The sequence below is a fragment of the Vombatus ursinus genome, unplaced genomic scaffold (assembly GCF_900497805.2).
Source record: "Vombatus ursinus unplaced genomic scaffold, bare-nosed wombat genome assembly UNPS02014774.1, whole genome shotgun sequence".
NCBI lineage: Eukaryota > Metazoa > Chordata > Mammalia > Diprotodontia > Vombatidae > Vombatus > Vombatus ursinus.
The window spans coordinates 19,915,334-19,935,561 of record NW_020954552.1 but is presented as its reverse complement, the minus strand read 5'-3'; the positions used below and the strand labels follow the sequence as shown (position 1 = coordinate 19,935,561).

The following is a 20,228-nucleotide window of genomic DNA, read 5'->3' as shown; positions in this document are numbered from 1 at the left end:
TCAGAGGACGTGGACTGCAATGCCTGCTCTTTCATTTACCACCTGTGTGACCCTGGGCACCCTTAACCTCACTCACCCCCTCTGGGCTTCAGTTACTCATCTGTAAGATGAAGGGGCTGGACTAGATGGCCTCTGAGGTCCCTTTCAGCTCCAAATCTATGATCCTATGATCAGTACTGGAAAATAACTCAAAAGTTACATTCTTCTAGGCAGTGGCATCATTTGGATTAAAAGACAACGTGTTATTATTACATGCTCATAATTACTAATTCCTTTTACAGATTATTTTAACAAGCCAAACATACCAGGTATGGGGAATCCCCTACCCAAAGAACTCAACTCAGTGAAATTTGTAACGTGTCGCTGCCTTCGACCTTCGCCACTTTCACTAGCTGGGGTCACAGTCCTTTGGTGACTACTGCTTCTGAAAGAGCGCCTTTCCCTCTCCGGGCCCTAATCTGACCCTTCTGAAGCCTCAGTGGGTATAGTAGTTATGGGGGTTCCTCCATCTCCTATCTGTACTGATCCCTTGGAAACCACCAGGGCCAAAAGAGTCATTCCTATTTCCTATAATAGGCAGGACCCATCCAGAATGGGAATACCCATGAAGGAAAAGAACTGAATGAGACTGAACTGCGATGAGGGAAAATATGCATCTAGCATCCCCAGATGGGTCTCCAAACACCTGCAGTAACACCCAAGGAGGCAGCCTACTGCATTTTCAGTCACCTCTAATTGTCAGAAAGTCCTTCCTTCAGAAACCATAAATGATGTCCCTATAATTTTCACTAAATAGAACAGATTTAGTGAAAAAAGCTTTTGTGGGATAATTTAGTAACATAAGCAACCTTTATGCTCACCCCAGAACAAGCACTTAATGCAGGTCTGTACAACCTGCAGCTCGTGGGCCACTTACAGCCCTTGGGCTACTTGCTGCATGCCAAAGGATTTCGGGTGGCCCGAGAAAAATGTGAAGGAAAACATCCTTCGTATGTAGAGGAAACCTTTGGTGGGCCACAAGTGGCCCAAGGACTGCAGGTTGTGCAGGTCTGACTTAATGGATGTCTGTTGAAGTTGCTATGAAAATGGGGGTCAGGTTCCAAATAGCTTTCTTGTAAACGAATCTTTGGAACTTAAGCTCTTTGTAAATTGGGTACTGCCAGTATTACGATAAAAATTTGGCACAAAGTCAATAGTGCATTTAATTTACCATATTGCAGGGGGAAGTGACTGCATGTTTGTGACACCTCCATCCACTGGTACTACCACCTGTATGTTGGAAAGCACACTTGGTGCAATCATAGCCTCTGGGTTGTACTTATAATCCACTCTGACATCTGTAGTGCTGGCATTACATTTCCAGTAAGTTGCAAGGTTCAAAGGAGTTGACTGGATACCATTTGATGACACCTTTTAAAGGGAAACAAGTTATAAAAATCAGTAATTCATTACTGTAATAAATCAGTAATTAATACCAATAAAAATCAGTAAAGTAATTCACTAGAAAAGTAAAGTGAAGCAGATTCATTTTTAGGGAAAGTATCATTTCTAAGGTTCCTTCTAACGCTAAGAATCTTCTTTATGAATTCAAAAGGCACATAAAGAAAAAAAAAAAAACAACAGGTCATGGCAGAGTTAACCAGGAACACAGAAAAACTCAATGTTATGATTCTTATTTCCTGTTCTCAACCTTACTGATGTATAGCAATAGAACAAATATTGACTCAATAGTTTTCACATTAGAATGTATTGCCACTGTGGCCAATGTTATAATTACTCAATATCAAAGTTAACTAAATTTAATGGCTTGATAAAAGGCATTTTGATAATTTTGGAGCCATTTTTTCCCTAACAAGGACTTAGAGCAGATATCTTTTAGTAAAGCAGCAATGTGTACAAGTAAACACAGCCCCAGAAAGACGACAAGATAGCCAAGAGAATATGCTGAAACCAATACAGGTAAAAGGGAAGACATGATACACCACTATTTATCATAACATTTTATTCTGCTAGCTAATTTAATAATGCAGATACAAAATTCTCTCAATTGTCCTTATGATTTGACATTATTTATCAAAATATTTCAGTCAGTTTAACATGGGTGCAAAATTCTTTAAACTGACCTGTAAAATAGAAAAGGAAATACAATTACCTGATACTTTAACACATCCACATTATAATAGGAAGCAGATGGATTTTGCTCAGCCAGCTTTTTGAGGTAGACAGTGACAGCTTGCATGTTCATCCAGAAATCTTTTGCACTGGAATCACACTGTGATGGATCACTATATGCAAGCATTAAGATATAAAGAAAAGATTCATTTGAAGAGAAATTTATTTCTTTTATCATTTGTATTTTAAACAGTAATTATGTGATTAATCTGTAAGTAAAGAGAAAGCCTACTGGAAAAGGAACCATAGGGTGAGACTGAAAAGTAGCATGGAAGGAGGGAGCTTATGAAACAACAGTGAAAACAGGTTTAAAAAAAAGGGGGTGGGGAGGGGAGGAGGTTCCACACAAAAAGGATGATTTTTAAGGGTGTTGGGGGAAGCCTATAGTGTCTGCAAAGAGTGTCACGCACAAGAAGTATTCACAAAGCAGAATAAAGACTAATGATGTACAATTGTGGACTTTGATTTCTACTTAAATATTATAAGACATTTCATATCTAAGCCAACTATTTCAAAGCTTAAAAGAATTTACTTGAAAAATAAGGAAATCACATTTTAAATCTTTTTTTTTTTTGAACAAGTATACAAAACCTGAATATGAGTTGTGCATTTGGAAGAATCTGCTCTAGCTTGCTTGTATTTTTAACCCTGAAGCAGAGTACAGCTGGAGTGGGATTGCTAGTGAACACTTTAATAATTCCACTTGGAAATGACACTGTCATGTCACCAGTAATCTTTACGATACACCTGAAAAACAATTTAAAAGAGAATTTTTTAAAAAGGCAGCTCTGTCTAAAGTTATCCAAAGCAAATCTGCTAAACAAAGGTTCGTATATAAAAAATATTTTCTCGATATTTTTAGCTGAATATCTTGTCAATTTGAATCATAAAAGTGATCCTAATTGAGAGCTTTACAGTCTAGGGGAAATGACCCTGCTTGTTCATCTGTCATTTCTTGAGATATAGCTGCAAACATAAATATAAGTAAAAAATCAAACTGTAAATAATACTAATAAGAACCACCTCCATAAAACATGGGACCATATTCCTAAGGAAGATTTAACTCCTTAAAGAAAGAAGACAAAGCTTGCATGATAAGAGTCTTTACATTAAGCAGGTACATCACATCTCTGCTGGAAAGTTTACAGTTTTACCAGCAACAAATCATAACTTACATTCCCACGCAGTGAGCCAGCCAGACTGCCTCTCCTCCTGAGCTATACTGTATCTATAACCCTGGCCAGCCTACAAATATGTGAGGTTAGGCAAAGAGAACACTGGTCAAGAGTGTGGATAATTTAAAGAAAATCTACTACTGATTTCACTGGCAATTTTGAACATAAAATGGTTTATTATAATTAAAATGATAAAATTAGGGGCAACGTGATATTGTGGTCTAAGAGAATCACACTGGCCTGTTTCTGACCCACACTGACTATGGCAAGTCATTTAATAACCTCTTAGTGCCCCAGGCTAGTCTCCAAGACTACATAAGTTACAAAACACGTGAAGATCTGCATTGGTAGAGGGAATTCCTCGCTAAGGAAGTTTCTCATACCAATGAAATCACTAGTTAAAAATCTAATTTAAAAAAAGTTAAACAGCAACAACAAAAATACAAAGAATCAAACTATATTCAAAATACAATTTCCAAAGTAAAAAAGAATTGACTAACTTAGTGGGATCTGCTCCTTTAAAGTAGGCATTAACAGATTCTGTTAGGGCTACTGCAACAGGTAAGGTGTCCTGATTTCCAAGGCTGACAGGGCTGGGACCACGTGAAACACCTAAAATATACATAAACCATATGTTCAATTCATCCTAGTAAGTTGTCACAAATGATCTTTATAGTTAAGCTTCAGTGAACTCCAAAGCATTAATCTGGAGTACAAAAAATACTCATCGACAAAAACATAAATCAGAAGAGATGAAACCAAGCAATCTGACACACTGATTTTTATTTTTAATATGAAAAACTGCAAAGATAGAAAGGGGAAAAATAATAAATCAGAGTTAAAAAGAGCATTTTAAAAGAGATGAAACTTTTATTAAAACCAACACAGTTTAAAGAAAACAGAAAGTAAATCTCTCTAATACCAGTAGGCAGAAACTGAACAAATTAAATTTTCATATTTCAAGGTCTCTTTAAGTGGAGAATGATGATTCGGATTATAAATACATCCAGCTTAAGAAGCTAGTTAAATTATAAAAGAGTAAAAAATATGACACCGAGGGTTCTACTTATCCTGTTCCTACTGGTATCACATTTTACCATTCTTTAACAACAAATAACTTCATTTATCACATAATATTTAGTGGTCACACAAAGACCATTAGTACAACAGAAAGAAGACTTATGGAATCTGTTAACTGCTAGGCTACTGCCATAAACCCATTATATATCAGTCATCTAAAAATCCTTTTGCCTTCTATTTTCCTATCTTGCTCTTTTCCAAAGGAAAGGGTTAAAAATTTAAATAACATTTGGATAGCTCATACCCTGTTTTGTTCAGAGTATGTGTACCTTGTTTCCCCAACCAGATGGTAAACTCCTTGCGAGTAGGAGCAAGGTTTTTTATTGGACTTTCAATTACACCTTGCCTCTAAAAATAATATTTCTTCTTTGAAAGGATTTTTAACATAATACTTACATTCCAAGTCAAATGACCTCAAAGTTAACTCTTATAAGCCACTTTGTAAACAAATTGAACCCCTATATACCTAGAAGGTCATAAAGATAAGACCTTTGGAAAACAGTATTCTGTTTATAAAATAATTCTTGTTAAAAACCAGATAGATTATCTATATAGTAGAACCAAAATTATCTTTGAGAAACCCAGGATGTTAATTTTAGTGACAACATCTTCTATCAGTCTTTTCTGCCCCTTTGTTAAGGGTGAAAAAAAGTTGCAATGATGCTATGAAGAATAAGGTTTTTAGTGGGGATGGTCTAAATTTTGAACAAAAAGCTAACACTGACATCTAGTTCACAGAAAAACAAAACCTCAATGTTTAGAAAATACAAGGATAATAAGAGTTGCTTAAGTCTCTTGTAAATGTAAAAACCTTCACAATTCATAAATATTGCCTTCTGTCAAAATCTACAATCAAAATAGGGGAAAAAAGTTGAAGGGAAATGAAAAAATGAAGACAGAAATTAAAAACTTTAAAGCTTTAACTGACACAAGTTTTGAAAAGGGAGGAAAATGAGGTCTAACTCTTTACTCCGTGGATCAAAAACATGCATTTTGTACGTACTACAATCAAAACATTTTGGGGGAAAAAAAAGTGCTGAATATTTTTTACTTTCTCTGATTTTAGATGGCCAAAAATTAAAGGTGATTTTGAATTTAACATGAAAACATCAAGGCATAAAGGGAACTGATCTCTGAAGGAAAAAGAGAGCAGATCTCCCTGAGCCCCATGTGCAGCTGGCATGAAATGTCCCCTTCAATTCTTGTCCTAATAAGACCGTAAAGGAGCAGTAATTAAGAGCTGCTCACTTTGAAGGAAACAGGGGAACTACACTACTGCTTCCTACTCCCACACCAAGTACATAATCTAATATTAAGAAGTTATATGCTAGAAAGCTTTTCCTTAAATCACCTTCACAAATGACAACTTACAGGTATGAAAGGATAACATTTATTACTGCTTTGATATATCCAGGATCAAAAGAAACTTCAAAATTGCTCTCTTTTCAATTACTTTTGCCAAGTAATAGGTCTTTTTCATATTTATAACATGAAGTCTTACCTTTATTATCCAAGATTCTTATGTTTATATATTATTTTGTTCAAAAGAAACACTGTAATAACCCAACTCAATGAGGCATTTATTGCTGACATTGATGTTTCTCTGGAAAAATTCTGAATATACCATGAGTTGAAAGCTAGAGCTCCTAAGCCTGAGGCAAATAAGGTGATCCCCTATTATAAATACACCCTCATAAGGCAAGGCTCAGGTTTTCAACATTTTAGGTCCAGTTCTTTGTTTCAATCCATCCCACTGTCTGTAAGAGCTGCCCTTAGCTCACTTTACTTTTAGCTTTGTACAATCTACTAAAAATTTTAGTGAAGCTAGAGAACCTTGATTTGAAAGAAATCAGTAAACATGATACAGATAAAAATCCCAATACAATGACTATATTACAAAGAAGAGTTGAATACAACCAAGATATTTCATGCCCAGTGGGAAAAAATCCAACCAATAGCAGTTCTCTTTGTTCTTTCTAAAAAAATAACTTGACCGAGTACTGTTTGCATTATAAATGAAAACTAAGCTTAGTTGCACTATTTATAATTTTCTGTCCCATTATAAAGTGGCACCTATTCACTTAGCCTCTCTCTACCTGAACTTTCAAATACCAAAATAAAATAATACACAAAATATGATCCAAGAGCTTAGATAGTTGGAAAAGGGCATCAAGATATATACACGATACCTCCCTTCCTCTAGTCTCTATTTCTTCTTACTTATTAATTAACCACAGAGGAGATTGGCTAGAGATTATATTTCATCTCTAGGTCCTGTAGTTGGAAAATGTGATTTATAACAATGTATTTTTTTTTCTCCCAGTGTACTCATTTTAATAAATTCCATTACAAGAAAGGTGTTGAATTAGAAATTCTGATGAAATTGTTAAAGTGCAATATTATCAATATGTCAAATGTTCATCATAATTTTAGGCAAAAGAAAGAGCTTACACTTAAGTAATGCATTAAGTCAAAACTTTTTGTAATTTAGATGCCAAATTTCAATGGATCCTGGAACATCAACAAAACATTATTAATACAAAATTGAGGTTATTAAACTTCAGCATTATACATTATTTCTATGACACCACGCATTGCTGGAAAAGGAATGGTTAGGCCACGAAGTGCAAGTATTTTAAGTATACTTTAAGATAATTAGTTAACACGTAATTTTTTTTGCTGTTACAATACCTGATGATGTCTCAGACTGCTTTTCAATTTCAGAGAGAATTCCAATGAAATTATCATCTTCTACCATATTTAAATAAAACAAAATATTGCAGAAAAGCAAAACAATTTCAAGGGCAAAAGGAATCAAAATTTAAAATCTATACAGAAATAATTATTCAGCATGAGGTTTCACTTTTTAAACCCAACAAGAATCTTTGACTCAAAAAATACATATAAAACTGCCTATCTTCATCACTGTCACTCATTTCCTATTGCTCACCTTTTCCCTAATTATTTACAAAAGCAACTGCTTACAGATTTCCACCACATACCTTTATTTCCACAAAAAAAAAACTAATTAAAATATAATGGAAAAAGAGATAAAGTCATTTTTTCAGCCCATCCACCTGACTTCTGTTAAGCCCAACCTAAATTTTTATAAATATGAAAATATTAATTCTATAAAAACCTATTTTTTAAAATGAGAAAGTTATTTTTAAAAAATTATTTAAAAAATAAAAGGATACCCTATTAGTCTACATTAAGATACAAATGTACAAAATTTGGGAAAAGCCCTATGCTTCTATATATGCCAAATTTAGGAAGAATATACACATACTTCCCATAGATATAGAACTACACATACTTTTTAGGAAACAATTTTATATTTCTGCTTGTACTATGTTTTCTCAGGCTGAACATGAAATTTCAATGTCTTACCTCCATTTACTATTGAACAATATGAACGTGATTTTTTTCCCTAAACATTCACATTTAAATAAAAGTCTAGCCAGGCAGATATATCAGATATGACGATGGATTAACACTGAAAGGTAAATTTTTTAGATAAAAACTTCTACTTCAAACCACCTGAATTTCAACTAATTAAATCTTGGCTACTTTTAGGTACTAAAATTTCAGACTTAGATGAGAAACTATTTAAAAGACTTTAAAGTTTACTTTTTTTTTTAAGTAAGAGAAGATGCAACAAAATCACTTGCCTCAATCTTTGAGTTACTTACCTATTGTTGGTGTATTTGCTGCACTCAGTGAAGCAGATGAGGATATGGAGGAGGTGCTTTCTGCCCGTGCTAAAGGGGCTGCAGGAGGTGGACTGGTATTAGAAGTCACTGGTGGGCTAAATGGCCTGGGCTACAAAACAAAATATTAAATGTCAAAACATTAAAGCCTGTATGTTTAAACTTTTCAAAATATTAAAGTCATATGAAAGACTATATTATTGGACCTGCTTAACAACTCTGCTATGGTGAGAATAAATTTTTTTTCTCCTTACTTGTATGTTTAAATACAAAGGAACTCAATTATAACATGGCTTATTAACACAGATTCAGATGAGCCACAGATCCAACTATGTTCCCTCTATACAACCATACATGCTGAAAAGGTCGGATTAATCTAAAAGGCAGCTCTTCAATTGTCCCAACACCAGCAATGTAGGGAGGTTCAGTTACAGTTGCTTTTATTATGTTTTACTTTCTTGGTAATAAAATGGTCTTTTTCTATAATACTCTTGACAAACTAATGAATCCATGACCTCATCAACATGGGATATATTTCACATTCCAACAAAGCAGATAACCATGTCAACCATGTCTTCCCATTCTGGGAGATGTTCATCTACAACCTCCCATAAATTCACTACAGGAGTCCATCCAATGTGCTAGCTGCCTTCCTTGTGTTCTCCTGACACTGCATGAGTATCAGTGGGATATGTGGGCTGTCCACTGGTCGTCCCTCACTCTTTGTGACTGGTTCATCTTATTTTTTTTTTCCAGTTATTATCCACCATGCATCTCACTATTGTAGTTTGGTGGTCCTCCAATTCTTCAGAGAATATTCCATCACTCAAAACCAAATATCAGTAGAAAAACATTGGTGTTTAAAAAGATTAGCTTTTGTTTCAAGGTAAAGTTTGGGGTCAATAACAGGACCATGAATTTCCCAATGATGATCCAGGCTACTTTCTTCCTCTTCAATTCTGGGTCCTGCTCATTGTCAATTTGCAGTGTCTGTCCAAGATACATGCACTGAGGGATGAACTCTACAGAATGTCCATTAAATTGTACATATAATACATAGTCTGGACAACAAGCTTTAATCCATCTAGCAATCCAAGAAACCAGGGCCTACATAGGCATCTTGTCATCTACACTTCCAGTGCCCTATTTTTCTTCCCACCTAAAATAGCCATTCTCTGGACCTGACTTCCAGAGGACATGACCTCACTCTCTAGGGGAGTTAATGCACTCATTTATGGATCTCAGCCCTGTCCCAACTGGTTGTACCTGCTAACTAACCTAACCTAACTCACTACATATAGCTAGCTTCAAATCATACTTTACATTCCATCTAGGAATCTACCAGAAAACTAGGGTCCTCGTGGGCATCTTGTTGCTTGCCCTGTCACTAGGCAAGTACCTTTCTTTTCTACCTCTGGCACTGTTGTAATTAAAATTAAGGTAAAATGAGAGTCAAAGTTCCAAGCATGATCAATTTATCAATTAGGCTAGTAATAACCAATAAATTAAGTCAATGGCCTTTCTTAATCACCAAAGACCTTGAGGGAAAGGTAACAGGGTCTTTTATGACAATAAGCAAGATGACTGAGCACAATCTTGAGCAACGTAGGTGTTTCTTCTTCTGACTGGCTATCAGTGAGATAGAATTGAGATTACATCATCTGAACCTTCCCTTCTGAAATCCCCTTAACCACACCCAAAATATGATTCGAGTCACAAAGTCACAAGACAATGGCTCTCATGTGATAGTAGTAGTCTTCAGGTCATAAGAGTTGCTGTAATAATTTAATGAGATTTGACCTTTTAGGTCAGGGGTGGGGAACCTGTGGCCCTCTAGGTCCTCAAATGCAGCCCTCTGACTGAATCCAAACTTCACAGAACAAATCCCGAGACAAAGGGCCACACTTGAGGACCTAGAGAGTCACATGTAGCCTCAAGGCTGCAAGTTTCCCACCCCTATTTTAGATTAGTCAAGTTTTTCTGGAAAGTGGGTGATGGGAGGAGTTGCCAAGATCTTCACAAAACTACAAGAATAATTACAGGATGGACAGCTAGGTGATACAATGGATAGAGTGCCAGTCCTGGAGTGAGAAAGACTCATCTTCCTGAGTTCAAATCAGCCTCAGACTCTTCCTAACTGTGTGACCCTGGGCAAGTCACTTAACCCTGTTTGCCTTAGTTCCTCATCTGTAAAATGAGCTGGAGATGGAAATGGCAAACCACTCCAGTATCTTTGTCAAGAAAATCCAAAATAGGGTCACAAAAAAATCAGATTTGAATGAAATGACTGAACAATAGCAAAAATATAGTCTAGAATCAATCCCAAGGTACTCTTAAAATTGTGTTGCTTCCAGCATGGACTCCCTGTGTGTACTATCTAGATCAGCTATTTTTCCCTTTTTTTTCCTCCTAGCGCTATTTTCATTTTTCTCTGTTAAGAGTCTAGATTTAGTGGCCCCACTATAATTGACCATGAAAAGAGTATGATAAAAATGTTTTCCCTTTTCATCCATTTGTCATCTATGTTCCAGTTTCATTTAAAAGTCCTTCAAATGACTGCTTAATGGAATCTCTTGCCAAGCTTCTTTAAAATTAGGTTCCCACCCTCGATGTTTTGTTTTACAAGGTGATACTGATAGAAATTTCTCTCTATAAAAATGAGATTAAATGATAGATAAAACATCAATTATTGTTACTGTCACTTATGATTTATTGTTGATAGTAACTGCAAGTGCAGTCCTTATTTTGGAGACTTCTTTCCTATAATAGAATAAACTCTTATTAAAGTATGGTTTGAAGTAATCCTTTTTGCTTGCATGTTAACAGTTTCCTTTGAAGTACAATCACTTGTTGCTTCAACTAATTTGCTTGCTGAAAAATTAAAGTTTTTCCCCTTTATTGCCATTTCTAGAAAAAGTTTTGCCTCTCTCTCCCCAACCAAACCATGGTGATCTTTTATCAAGGTCATTCTCAAGATATTTATTGGTATCCGAGCTGAGAAGACTGTCTATCCTGAAATAACCATAATGTCACTGACCACATATCATCCATAGGTTATGGGAACCAGTCCTTCATAGGTTTTCACCTAGACAACAGGAGTCTGCATCTGAGGTCACTAAGGGTTAAAGGTCAATCATGAATATGGAAAAGACTGTTCATAAGCTAGGAACTTACACCTTGGCAATCAGTACATAGAAAAGGTTGTCCATGGTATCAGGCACACAGCTGCCTGACCAATTAGCACTCAAATACTAAAAATCACTCGAAGACTGGGGGCCTCATTCTTAAGTAACAAGTAATTTCCAACATGTTTAAATGTAATTAATTTTAAAATTAATGCAGCTAAGAAGGGAAGTGGTCAAGGGGGGGGTAGACTTAAAATCAATTATCTCGGACAAGGGTTTGATATCCAAGATATATAGATAACTGACAGAAATATATGAGACAAAAGCTAGTAGTCAAAGGATATAAACAAATAGTTCTACAAAAAAAAAATTAATTGTAACTATTAACCATACGAAAGAACACTCCAAATTACTAGTAAGAGAAAAACAAAGCAAAATAACCCTGAGGTTTCACCTCACACCCAGCAAATTGACAAAAATAACAAAAGTCAGGAACAGGAACACTAATGCATTGTTGGTGGACCTGTGAATTAGTATAACCATTTTAGAAAGCAATTTGGAATTAACTCAAATAAAGTGGCTAATATGTTTATATCCTTTGATCCAGAGAATCTACTGTTAGGAGTATACCACCCCCAGACCCCAATGAGGTCACTGATTAAAAAAAAAAAAAAGGCCCTATATACAGCAAAATATTTCTAGCAGCACTTTCTGTGGTGGCGAAAAAATGGAAACAATGTAGTTGTCCATCAATTGGGGAAATGGATAAATAAACCGTGGTACATGAAATATGTAATGGAATATTATTGTACTGTAACAAATGGCAGATATAATGTAAGCAGAGAAGCATGGAAAGACTTACACAAATGGATGCAAAGTGAAGTAAGGAGAACTAGAAATATGATATATACAATGGCTATAACATTGTAAAGGGGAAATCTAGGCAATGTTAAAAAAATCAATGAAAATCTATTTTAAAATTAATAATTAGTTTCATTTTTGTGATGTTATTTGGTGCTTGCTATTTCCTGTACTTCCCAATTCTCTTGTTAAAGAAAATATTCATTCTATAGGTCTAAGACTTCTGTGTAGTCCGGCCTCTATCATTCCTAATTCCTATACCATTTTTTCCACTATCCTTTCCTATGCTCACCTTTCATTGAAGCCAATGAACACCAAACTACGTGGTGGTTTCAGTTGAAGGTTTTATCAAGTTCTTTGTAGAACTCTGCTGATTCCACAGGGTTTTCTAAGTACAGTATCATTCATCTGCAAGTAGGAATACTTTTGTCTCCTGTGTGCCAAAGTTAGTTTGGATTTTTTTCTCCTGTCCTATTGCTAGAGCTAGCGGTTCCAGAACTACTTTAGTGGGAGATGAGACATCCTTGCTTACTCCTTTTTAAACTTCTTGTTCTAAATTTAATGTTGTCAGACTTAAATGTCTAGTGTTTACCCATTTTGAACAGTGTTAGGTCTTAGTTTCAAATACATGCTCCTGATCATATTAATGAAGGGAGTTTTCATGCTATGCTTTTTAGAATCTTAAACATGAGTATTGTATTTTGTCAAAGGATTTTTCTGCATCTATTGAAATGATCATGTGGCTTTTGCAATTTTTGCTGTGCATAAGAGCCTACTTTTTCCTTAATGTCAATGATGCCTGTATCCCTGGTAAAAATTCAATTTGGGCATAGTGAATAATTTTCTAAATATATTTCTATTGAGTTTTTTTTTTTTAGTTCAGTTTACAATTCTCTATTACAATTAATTCAGCTCCATTTACAATTCTCTTTCTCTAGTTTCTCTCTCTCTTCCTTGACTATCAAGACCACAGCAAGCTCATAAAATTAGTCTATAGAGTAGCTTCTGCTTCTGTTTTTCTTGGAACAGTTTTTATGCCACAGGTACTATTTGCTCTTTAAATGATAAAAATCACTTGTAAATCCACCTGGCCTGTGGTTGTTTCCTTCTTTTGGCAATTCATTTAGGGCCTGCTTTATTTCTTTTAAAAATGAATTATACTTGTTTTGTTAGTTTTTGTATATTCTTATGGATATTTATCTATTTCATTTCTCAGTTTTGTTGGAATAGAATTTTATATCAGAGTCTTTATTGTGAATTCACCCTGTTTTGTTTTTAGTGATTTTCTTCTTTTTCTTGATGAGGTTGGCTGATGGTTTACTGATTATTAGCTTCCAAAGAAACAAACACCCAAAACTGCTCTTCATTTTGTTCATCAGTTCTAAAGGAAGCATCTTTTATTTTCAAGTTTCTCTTCCTCCTCTAATTTTCTTCTTATGTACTTTTTTTTAGGGTTGCCAACTTGTTTAATTTCTATTCTCTTAAATATATATTCAGTTAACAGATTTTCTATTTTTCTGTTTTGTTAATGTAAATTTTTATAAATACACATTTTACTTTGAGGACTGCTTTACCTTTCTAAGTTTTGGTATGTTTAATTGTTATCACCTCTAACACACTAATTTAAAAGATTAATAAGTCTTTGAACCAATCATTATTTAGGATATGATTACTAGGCTTCCATTTAGGTCTGTTATCTTGCTCTTATTTCCTTTTTAATTAGTAATTTCATAATTTTATTGCATTAGGATGTGTTTACGATATTTGCCTTTTTACACTTGTTGATGGTTTCTTTATATCTTAGCACACAATCAATTTTTGTGAAAGTACCACAGGATGCTCAGAAAAATACACACAACACACACAAACACACACACACACACTCTAATATTTAAATTTATGTCACTTTTGGTGAGTGAAATCTAACTTATACACAATTCATCTAGCTCAATTTTCTTCTTGCATAAAATTTCACCACTTCCTCATCTTCTGCACCTAAAACTTGTGCATAAGCTATAATTATTTTCATGGTGGGGTTTTCTGCACATACTTCTCATGAGAAATGCAACCCAAGATGACCAAATGTTTGAGGAAAAAATATGTCTTGGTGCCTGTGGATACATGATAAAACCAATTCTGCCAACTTCTTTCTTTGCCTTTTCAAATAATAAATACATCAACAAGTGGCTAGCTTATTGGAAATGATCTCTCCATACTTAGCTAAGCTGGTCTTCGTAAAGAAATCTGTTAAAACCATACTGAAAGCCTATTCAGCATGGTAGAAATCTGCCAGAATTAGCACTGATAGTATAGCCTTCAAAAACCAAGGTTACTTCCATGTCACAATAAGGCATTAAAGCAGAACTTTGTGGAAATGTCTCCCTCCTCCTCTAGATAAAGAGTGAGCAATTTGATTTCAATTATACATGTGAGGTCATGTAAAACATATTTCCATATTAGCCATGTTGCAAAAGAAAACTCAAACAAAATAAAACAACAAAAATAAAAATAGTAAAAAGAAGTATGCTTCAATCTGCACTCAGAGTTCATCAGTTCTCTCTCTGGAGGTGGATAGCATTTTTCATCATGGGTTCTTTGGAGTTACCTTAGATCACTGTCTTGATTGGATTCTGTCATTTTTTGTAACTTTTGTGAGATATTTTAACCACAAAGCAAAGCTATTGTATTGCTAGAATCCTATGATTCTTACTCTGACAAAATAAAAATTTTTGAGAATATTTTTATTGTCTTCTTGTCCCATGATGTTAGGTTGCTAATTCAAACTGTGGATCAGGGTGTTTTTCCCAATAGGCAGTGTTGTTACAGAAGAGTTAATGATAAATTTGGTATATCCTACAGGCATAGACATAACTGTCAATATTGTTATGTTAAAAATGCAGTTCCTAATTTTGCTTATGTCTGGAATTCTTTTCAAAGCCACACGTTAAGGAGACCTTGGAGGAAAAGAAATACGGCCTGGCATTATGTAAATAGAAGTGTTCTTCTGATAAATTTGTAGACTTAGGAATAAGCCACACCAAAACATATTAGCAAGTGTCCTTAAGATACTGAGCTGATCTTTTTTTGGTGCTAAAAAACTGGAAATTGAGGGGATGCCCATCAATTGAGGAATGACTGAATAACATGTGGTTTATGATTGTGATGGAATACTGTTGTGCTGTAAGAAATGATGAGCATGTGTTCTCAGAAAAACTTGGGAAGACTTAAGTGAACTCATGCAAAGTTGAAGGGAGCAGAACCAGGAGAACATTGTACACAATAACAGCAATATTGTAAGGATGATCAACTGTGAAAGACTTAGCTACTCCAATCAAGACACCTTGGCAGCTGGGTGGAAGATGGGAAGCAATGAGGATAGATTTGAAGCAAGATTAGTTAGATGTCTATTGTCTAGGCAAGAGATGATGAAGATCTAAACCAGTGTAGTGGCTATACAAATAGAGAAAAGGGGATGTAAATGAGAAATGTTTCAAAGGTATCAATGAGAAATTTGGCAACTGACTGGATGTGTGGGTTGAGTGAAAGCTGAGGACGAAACTAAGGTAAAATGAAGAGCTCTCATGTCCCTTCCTTTCTAGTCCTCCAATTCCTTTATTTTTTATATGGCTATAGGTGTATGGCATTTTTTTGGCCAAAAGTCAGAGAAAATCATCAAGGAGCTTCACTGACACAGATTACATCCTTTGTAACATAGTCTTAGAGCCTAAGGTTTGAAATGTTGAGTGACTCATCCTGGGTCACACAGATGGCAGGTATCAGAGGTGGGAATTGAATGTAGCTCTTTCTGACTCCAAGGCCAACAGAATTTCAGTAGTATATAGTTTTTTTCTTCGTATGCACACAGTACATATATGTAAAATTTGTACATAGTGTTCAAGCTCTATAGCACTGGTCTTAGAATCAAGGAGATCGATCAATTGATCTGTCATCCATCCCCCTCTCTACCCATTGACTGATCTTTCTATCCATCCATTTATCTATTGACTGGTCAATCTCTACATCTATTCATCCATCCATCCATCCATCCATCCATCCATCTCTCTATCTATTTATCTACTGTACTACACAACTTAGCAATTGATTATATATTATCTTGTATTCATTAATGATTTTTCCATGTATATAAAAAGACTTAAGAAATCAATTCTTGTATCTTCATAGTGCTTTTGCTACTATTCCCTATCCCCATACTGATAGTAGGCAACACGGAGTACTTTCTTCATGACAGATGTGAGTAATAACCTTCACAACTGTACCTTTCGCTTTGTTCGCTCTTCTCCACTCAGTAGTTTTCTTTTCTTTTTTTTTGGTGAGGCAATTGGGGTTAAGTGACTTGCCTAGTGTCACACAGCAGGTAAGTGTTATGTGTCTGAGGCCAAATTTGAACTCAGATCCTACCGACTCCAATGCCAGTGCTCTATTCACTGCGCCGCCTAGCTGGCCCACTCAGTAGTTTTCTAAATGAGTCCTTTTGATGGTTGGAGTGCTTCTGTGAAAGATCGGACTTGTGGAGCAAAAAAAATGCTTTTTGACTCATTTTCCTGCCTGGAAAATTGTGCCTACCAGTTAAACTGTGTCTCATGGAATGTTGGTTGTTTTGTACAATGAGAATAATGGTTCTGTGGAAAAACTTCAACCCTAGCAATATCTTCCCTAAGAAATATTAAATATGAATACTGTATACTTAACTTCCTGTAATTTGCTTTAAAATGTCCCCAGCACTCCATTATCTCAGCAGTATTCTATACCCCTCAGCCAAGAATTTTTGGGTTCCACCTGTACATTCTAAGCCCAAAGGTATTATAGCCAAATTAACCTGCTGCTTTATGCTATCTTGTAGGAATCAACTATTTTGTTGACACTTTCAACATGAAGTTGTTTTTTCTTCTTAGTTAATGAAAAATATCTATTTGTGTGTCTGGATTAGGGATAGCATTTAACATACCAGATCTCAAAGTCCATACTACACACAATATATCCTCATCTCAGAGGAAACCTATATACAGGGATTACTGTAACAGTTTCTGTGGGGATCTAAATACTAAAGAAAAGTTTTTTCATGTTTCTTGTTTTTAAAAGTTTCATTATCCTCAGACTTCCCAAATTCCTAAAAGGAGAATATGAAACACTCAAGTTAAACAAGTGGGCACTCCTCAGATGACAGTGATTTAGCTTCTAGAATCACAGAATCAGAATATTACATTTTCAAGTTACATGAAATAATTTGCCCAACATTACTCAGCTCATAAGTGGCAGAACAGGTACTAAGTTTCTACAGTCATAGTTCATTGATCTTTCAACCATATCATTAATTCAGGTACATCTATCTACTTACAGTTGTTCAGCTACATGTGGACAAAGAAAAATCATGTCTTAAATCAAAACAGTGCTAGAATTTAAAACAAATTAAATACATACTATTTCATTAATCCCACTGAGCTTGCCCGAAGTAAGCTTTGGTCTGGAAGTAGGTCTTGGAGGTGGGACAATGGTGCCTGCAGAAAGAGGAGTTGTAGGCCTGGCTAGTGAGGAAAAAAAGAGAATTTGAAGGAAATAATTAGTAATTAGAAAAATCTGGGCTTATCCTATCATAATGGAAAAGTGAAAAAAAAATGTAATAATTGCTTTTATAAGCTCTATTTTCCAAATACTTTACAAAATAAATTTAAATTTCGATTATCACTATAACTAAAAAATCTATCAGATGTAATTTCTAAAACACCACTAATATTGTTGAGGAAATTAATACCGTAATCCATAACATGAATGAAATGTTATTTCCATTATCATTATTATTATTATTATTAAACTTATAAAATTGGAGAAAAAGAAATATAACACTCAAAAATGAGCCTTCAGTTTCTCCCCTCTGCATTTGCTTTGCATGGAGTTACTACAGGATAAAAAAAATCCTTTAGATTTAAATACAATACCTTAGATCTAGTGACTGGAGCACAATACTTACCTGAACCAAATAGTAATTTAACTCACAATTTAAATAGTGCAATTATATTTGTGTATGCAGATAAAAAGCATTAGAACCCTAAATTAGCTTACTAAAAATCTTCTAAATTAATACAAGTTAAATAATTTTTTTTAAATAACACATTTTAAAATTCAAATAAAAACAATATAATGTTCACATTTTTTTCCAGAGCTATTTGTTGATTCCTAATTGTTTACGTTTTTCTTCTAATTAAAAATAATTTATAGACCTGAATGTTTTCTGTGAGAAAATATTGTCATTTCCTTTTGAACCATAGATTGATTCTTTCCCACAGAAGGAAATTACTGGGTGATATTCAGGTATATTATCATGAAGAAGCCACAAATTAACCAGTGTAAAAATTATTGGGAGAATGAAGTGTGGGAGCAGAAATGCACAAATTCATCATTACAGTAAAGGAATTATTTGATAACTTAAAAGTTTTCTCTCATAGGCCAGGGGTCTTAAAAATCTTAGTAGCTGTAGTTACTTAATTACTGTAAGCTGCACTAAGACTTATGGGACACCCTGTATTTTTTCACATATATCTACTTAGTATAGCTTTTGCTTATCATTTTTTTCCCTCTCTCTCTCTCTTTCTCAATCTCTTCCCTGCTTCTTCTCTCTGTTGATATATCTCTATCTACAGATATATATCTAGAGAGATATGTGTATATGTGTGTATTGTATGTATGTAGAAATATTAAAGTGTGTTTAACATACATGTGAATGTATAAAAGCAAGAGATATGAATATAAATAAATTGTGTATGTAAAAAGACACAAAGGGCAGCTAGGTGGCACCGGAAGTCAGGAGAACCTGAGTTCAAATCCGGCCTCACACCAAACGCTTGACACTTACTAGCTGTGTGACCCTGGGCAAGTCACTTAACCCCAACTGCCTTAAAAAAAAAAAAGACATGAAATTTAGCAGACAGCTCCAGACCACTAAAAAAAGAGGTATAAAAGGCATAAAAGAAAGGGCACAGGATACGCAACCATAAAACTGAACATGGGGGGATGGGGTTTAACTGGTTAGTGAACTGGAAAAAAGATACTAGGAAATAAAGATTAACTGGGTAAATATATAGGTATTTTATAATATTAATACAATACTTGATGGGTAAGGAAAACAAAGGTAGGATGGAAGGGATCTTCAGTAAAACAGGAAATAGGACATAAGGGCATTGCTTTTGGAGGTACTGTTTTTAAACCAGACATGTGATTTCATTGGGTAGAGATTTCCTGGTGATGAACTTCCTCTACCAATTAAACCCACAGTCTTAGAGAGTTGCCTAAACCACTGACAGGTTAAATGACTTGTCCAGAGTCGTTCAGTATACACAAAAGCAGGACTTGAATCCAGGTCTTCCAAACTCTGAAGTCAGCTCTCTGTCCACTACAACACAATGCCTCTCTCTCATGCCAGGTGGTCAGCAACATGTAAATTCACACAATAGAATCTGCTGTGACTAAGGCCAGCTGGAGAAGAGCACACAAAACTGTATCAAAGAAAATGGGGGAGGGGAATCAGGCAGTGAGAAAGTCATGTGGGGAGAGAGGATTTCCAGATTTGGGGAGAGACTTAAGTTGTGACAAGGAGAAAGAAAAAAAAAAAAAAGGAAAAAGAATGAGAAGAAATAAGAGCTTGGGAGACATAGCCTAAGCCAGTCCAAATCCTACTATTACTGTTTGCTTTTCATTATACCCATAATTCTCATGTTGTCACTTGTGAACTTTAAGCTACAAGTCAAAAGACAAGTGAGCCCAGGTTGAGATCTACACCTACAGAACTGCATACAGCTATGACCCAATTAGTGCTGTAATGCAGAAAAGTGGACACATTATTCAAATTCTCACTGTATGCTTTCTTTGGCCTGGATTAAAATTGCCCTATTTTACATATAATTATAATTTTGAATAATGTGAATTCAAATGATTAACCACTTCATGGGATTATTTGTTCTCATTAATCAGCAGGGACCTAGTGTGTGACCATAACACGATAATTTTAAAAGCCTTATATAGCATGTTGCTCTTCCAAACCACCATTAAATCTGTGAAACTTTTGATTATTTTAAACTTGAAACAACTTAGAA

The 20,228-nt window shown here is 35.0% G+C and overlaps 1 protein-coding gene across 1 annotated transcript in view; it reads right to left on the bottom strand.

Annotated features, from left to right (window-relative positions):
* Positions 1 to 20,228, bottom strand: part of FCHO2 (FCH domain only 2) — a 151,567-nt gene that overhangs the window by 7,112 nt on the left and 124,227 nt on the right. Inside the window, exons 19-24 of the mRNA XM_027864185.1 lie at positions 17,563 to 17,666; positions 8,120 to 8,249; positions 3,848 to 3,959; positions 2,764 to 2,919; positions 2,153 to 2,285; positions 1,211 to 1,410 (exon numbers count right to left, since the gene is read on the bottom strand). Of these exons, the coding sequence (XP_027719986.1) occupies positions 1,211 to 1,410; positions 2,153 to 2,285; positions 2,764 to 2,919; positions 3,848 to 3,959; positions 8,120 to 8,249; positions 17,563 to 17,666 (835 nt within the window). The remainder of the gene's footprint in view (positions 1 to 1,210; positions 1,411 to 2,152; positions 2,286 to 2,763; positions 2,920 to 3,847; positions 3,960 to 8,119; positions 8,250 to 17,562; positions 17,667 to 20,228) is intronic.